Consider the following 5,477-nt stretch of genomic DNA (forward strand, 5'->3'; position numbering starts at 1 on the left):
ACAATACATAGCAAAATAAAGTAATATCCTTCTGAACAGACCAACTCCTCCGCCATGGCAAGTATCCGGCAGTCTATCAGGGAGACTGTCTGCTTACCCTGCTCATTTTATTACTTGTGCTTACAGTAGGAAGGCAGCTGGGCTCTATAGGATAGACGATAAATAGCTGATCAGTGGGGGTGCTGTACTTTGGCTCTCTCATTGAAGGTCCCTGTCCAGCAGGGGCATGCCTACATACAGCCTGGCTGCATTCACGATGAGTGTACACCCCACTTACTCCTGTTCTTAGGATCGGTAGGGGTCTCACTGGTTAGACCCCCACTGATCAGCTATATATCCTCTACCTTATGAACAGTACATATGCTTTGTTGCATAACCCCTTTTAACTAATCTTGCCAAAGCACCAGCCAAACTTGAAAGGGCTGAACATCCAGTCAACCTAGACCACCTCGGATCTTGTACATGTGGTTTAATGGGGGATTGTTAACCCTTCACTGTGCACGTTTGCAGAGGTATGTATCAGTGAAGGCTATGGAAGACCAGCTATGGTGATCTACAACCCCATCAAAAACCAAACCTTTTTAGAAAATAAAGTTGACTTGTACCATTGGAGACCATGTATCTGCTTTTCAAGTAGTATTGTATTTTTTTTTTTTTAGATTTTGCTGCTTATACATTCTGCACATCGATGATGGATTTGGTCAAAAACCTGCCATTTTAGTTCTAAACACTGATAAACCATCCCTTGCATGTGGCGTAGACGGGCCTTGTGCCAGTGCATTGCCTTCAAGTAATACTGCTTTTTCTTACTGGCATCTGATGGTTCCTAATCTTCTGCATTCATGCTTATATTAATGTCCCACAGTCACATCCAGTGCCTATGACCATGTCAAACCATATGAGATTCTACCCCTGTATCTAATTCACATGGAGATCATATTTTGGTCCTGACGTCTTCTGTTTGATCTTAACCTGGTTGAATGAAGACTTGCATGACAAGGATGCCTGAACTGCAACCAGATACTACAGAAGACACAAGTCACAGTGATAATTCTTCACACCCGTATCAGTCTTTACATGAGTGTAGTCCTCTTAATGTCCATCGAAGCTGTGTGTTACATGAACGGCAGAGATGGGCAGCTTGGTGGGTGTAGTCTCTGAGGTACAACGTAGGTTTCCAGTCTTCAAGATGCACTGAACTGGCCAAAGGAGGATGCAGAACAATATGATCACCATTAAGGCAATAAGTAAGAGTCTTTTCCAGTCACTGCACCCACAACATAATCTATGGAATCCACTCCGAGGACTTGGTACTGGTGGTTCCTCTTTTTTAGTCAACCCAATGTCAACGCATATGCAAGTGTCTGCTTGGCTGTTTTCGGCCTGTGGTTCCTGTTTATAACATAGCTTTGTCCCCTCTATCCAGACTGCCTCTTCATGCTGTAAGTGAGGAGGTAGGATAGACAACATTTCTTTGCTGGTTTGTAGTCCTGGGACACCCTGTTGTGGGATTTGTGTGGGTTGCCTACAGAAGGGGCACATGACCTTGTCATGTTGGGTTTCTGGCGGCAGCGAGGCGACTAATCTTGCTACACACTCCAGGCAGAAGGTGTGGGAACACTGCAGAACCTTTGGCGTCTTGAAGATGTTGTCATAGCTGGTGAAACAGATGGAGCACTCTGGTCTATTGTCCACATTGTCCTCTGGTTCCATCTGTGTATGCCAGACTTCTGGAACGCTTTCCATGGCTAGACCTGTAGAGACAAAAGACCATGTAAAACTTGGGCATTGTAACATCTTAAACTTTCTTTTTCAAAAATATAGTAAAATTTTACCAAATTTTATTGGTATCTTCAGAGGCTGGAATATCATAGCTATAAAATCTAGACAGGTTACAGGGTAAGCAAAAAAAAAAGGGGGGTATGCCTGCAACCCCTTCCCCAAAATCCATGGTGATTCTGCAGCTCTGCACTACAAGTCTGCATCACAAACTCTGCTTGTTTGAGTAATAATTGAAGGCAATTTCCTCCTATAAATTTTTGGGAAAATTTCTATCTGATGTAGCATTTAGACCTCACGCGCCTTAGCCACCCACAAGTGTGAATATAGAAGCTCTAAAATGCAGTGTCATGGCAGCTAGTGATATTGTGTCCGGGTAATTTCCCAGCGATTGATTTCCTTGAACTACGAACCATCCTATTATTTTGTAATACTGATGAGTGACTGTGTCATGTTCTGGCTTGTGTCGTTTTGTGGTTGTGATTGTCGCGTGACTACTTAAAGGAACATTCCACTGTTGCTGGGTGATGGTAAATATCCTTTAAGGCTATATTCACTCAACTGTAGTGGTTTTTACTGTCTACAAAACAACATATCCGTATTGCAAAAAAACCAAAAATGTCCAAATTATATCCATAATCAAAACCCCTTAAAAGTGAACTTTCCCCAACTCCAGCAGCTCCAGTTTTTCACACCCCTCAATCCGCGCTGCTTCACTGATTCTGACGCAGTTGCATTTTTTTTTTTCAGGCCCCGCCATTCCTGAGCAATCAGTGCTGTTAGTTTCAGCACAATTTTGTTTTCTGCTGTCAGGTGGGCGATGCTTATCATTCTCCTCCAGCCTAGGACCACCCATCTGACCAGTAGAGGGCATAATTGTGCTGAAAGTAACATTATAGGGAATGGTAGGGGCTAGGGAAAAAAAAATCAGTGGAGGAGCACCTATTGAGGGATGAATTGGTGGAGGTGGTGAAAGGTCCTCTTTAAAGTCAGTAGCTGATTTATCTGTAGATACAGTATATACACACAGCCGCACCCACCCGTCTGCTATATACAATGTATAATTGAGTACATTGTGCACAGCACGTGCGGTATAATAACTGGGCACCTGTTGCTTATATGGCCCTTTTATTAATCACATAGATGGATAATGTATTGATTAAACACCTACATCTAAGTACAGGCAGTCAGAGGTTCCTGATGTTCTGGAATACTCCTAGTCATGGCCGATGACCAGCCATTACTATGTTGTAATATATGCCTCGGTAATAATAGCACTGGACAATAATAGTCCTCCTCTCGGGAGCCCTGTTGTTCATCTATCAGTTATTAGGAAACCATGACCCGGCCTATGCAAAAACAGGGAATCCAGATTACAGAAGTATACAGCATGTTAGCTTGGCAGCACATTGCAGCGGTATGTCATTCTGGCATACCTTGAATGAACGTGAGCTGAGCCTTGGGCAGGATGACATTGTTGACCTATTAATGTGGAGAGGTTCTTACATAAGTACTAATTGGGAGATGGCACGTGGATGAGTGTCCCTGTGTCAGCGCCATCATGTGATCTCAGGACATGGCCGTACATTCTTGAGTCAGTGTTCAGCGTCTCTCAACACAACCTCATCACCACTAGCAGGGGGGGGGAGAGGCGCCTACTGCAGGTCCAGACAGTGACCTCATCTGCTGACAAAGGGGCATTCATGTTTCTGAGGAGACCTCATACAGGCTCTTGTGTCTCACTTCAGAGCCATGAACTAAGGCCCGAGGGTCACACATGGTGACACCCAACCACTCTTCTTGGTCTGTGTAGTCTCACAATTTTCATAGGAAATGATCTTGGAGTAGAGGTGTAACGTTAAGTAGCACAGAACCCAACCTTCAAGTCTAAGGAGGCCCTACAAGTCCATTCATCCCGCATAAGAGCCGCACTATGGATTATATAAGGGTGTAGACTTAATTTTTTTCTATCTATATTTCTCTTAAAGGAATTGTTCCAAGTTTACAATATATCTCCTAGCCCAAGTTTGGCGATAGGTATCTGATTTGATCCCCGCCAGCCTTTAAGATCCCATGTACCCACATCTCAATGGGGCATTGGTGTGCTGCCACTCCATGCAGTCATATATTCTTTTCAGAAGACCCATATCAGTGCGCATGTTGGACGATCACTCGAAATGGAGGACACAAGGTCCCCTTTATTGCATCTACCCAACACTGGGTTGCAAGACGAGACGTCGCATGTGCCGGCCACCTTACAAACTAGGCATGCTTTACGAGGATGTATGCAAGGAGTGAGTTTGCCTTTTTCCGCCAAGGAGAACTCTTTTGCGTACTTCTATCCGTTTCATTTTTTGCAATGCCACAGTCTCTCCAGCAGAGGGCATGTACGCCATAGTTGCATGGCCTAACACTTTCCGAAGAATTTTCGTAACGTAAGATTTCCCTCATTGATACTTGTTGGATTCTCTAGAAATAAAGTTAATAGTCCCTACAAGGAACAAAACATTACAGCTCATGTCCCCTGACTCTGGGACCTAGTAATGGTTGACACGCTGGTCATTTGATAGATCTCGGCATGGTACATGTATTTTAGTACGCTATAAAATCTAGCTTTAAGGCAGAATGTGTTCAATCGGCGGCATAAGATACTGTCACATCACTTGTCTTTTATTGACCCTTGGAGCACAACAAATTATGGGTAAGATCTTGCCGGTAATGGGTAAATATAATTAAATGGCGTATTTCATGTGCTGCTTGTAATGTGAAATTTCTAATGAATGCATGTATTATCGGAGCGGGATTTGGCCATCGATTAGATGGCATTTAATGGGAGCTCTGTATATAGAGAATGCAAATGGAAATGTATACAAATCACTGATAGTCCGGTCAACAGTCTATGGGCACTGGCGAGATGTGTCCAGGGTATTGCCAACCTTCCTTGGCTGGGTATTTAGACACTGGGCTACGGCAGTAAACTCAATCTTTGCCCAAGGTGAAGGATGACCCAGCTCCGACTATAGTCCGACCAGTATGTATTGGGTCTTGGGCAGCTCAGACAGGATCTATAAATGGAGGCTTTTGTGTGTACAAGCGTTGATGGGATAATTAGAAATGTATAATTAGTAACCATTAGATTGAGTCTTTATGTTTTAGCAATAATATATTCATGAACCTGCTAAATGCTGCAAGTTCCATATCGAATACCGAAAATTTCTCGTCTAAACTGGTTCTAACGTATTCATTCCACGATCACAATAGCTGATGGTAGCTGATAGGGTGTGTATGCTTGTTTCCTTTTAATGGGTAAAGTTAAGGTTTATTCTGTAGAGTTAACCCTATGAGCGAAGACAAGCAAACAAATGAATGCTTCAAAGGATTGGGCAGGACTATTTATATAGGGTCTGTCCTTAGGAGAGGTCATATATTTGTGATTGGTGAGGGGCGAACGGGTGGCCCCAGCTGTTGAGGGGTGCGTCTGTCCACCTGTACCATACACAGGACGGAATCGGAAACCGTTGTTGCCATGCCCTCTATAGTGGTCGGGCGCCGTCACTACAGCTTATAGGTACTGAAACTATCTGCTGGCTCTGTGGATTGTATAGACGGGGTGCCGACTGTCGGCCCCCACCAATCAGATGTCTACGGCCTATCCTAAAAGTAGGCCATAAATCAATTAAAAAAATTCCATGGTCAAC

General features: G+C 43.8%; 1 protein-coding gene across 1 annotated transcript in view; it reads right to left on the bottom strand.

The window, feature by feature from the left end:
- Positions 1 to 715: 715 nt before the first annotated feature.
- RNF223 (ring finger protein 223) overlaps positions 716 to 5,477 on the bottom strand; it is a 6,888-nt gene continuing 2,126 nt past the window's right edge. Inside the window, exon 2 of the mRNA XM_075278455.1 lies at positions 716 to 1,754. Within this exon, the coding sequence (XP_075134556.1) occupies positions 1,093 to 1,746 (654 nt within the window). The 5' untranslated portion in view covers positions 1,747 to 1,754 and the 3' untranslated portion in view covers positions 716 to 1,092. The remainder of the gene's footprint in view (positions 1,755 to 5,477) is intronic.

Source organism: Leptodactylus fuscus, chromosome 6 (assembly GCF_031893055.1).
Source record: "Leptodactylus fuscus isolate aLepFus1 chromosome 6, aLepFus1.hap2, whole genome shotgun sequence".
Lineage (NCBI taxonomy): Eukaryota > Metazoa > Chordata > Amphibia > Anura > Leptodactylidae > Leptodactylus > Leptodactylus fuscus.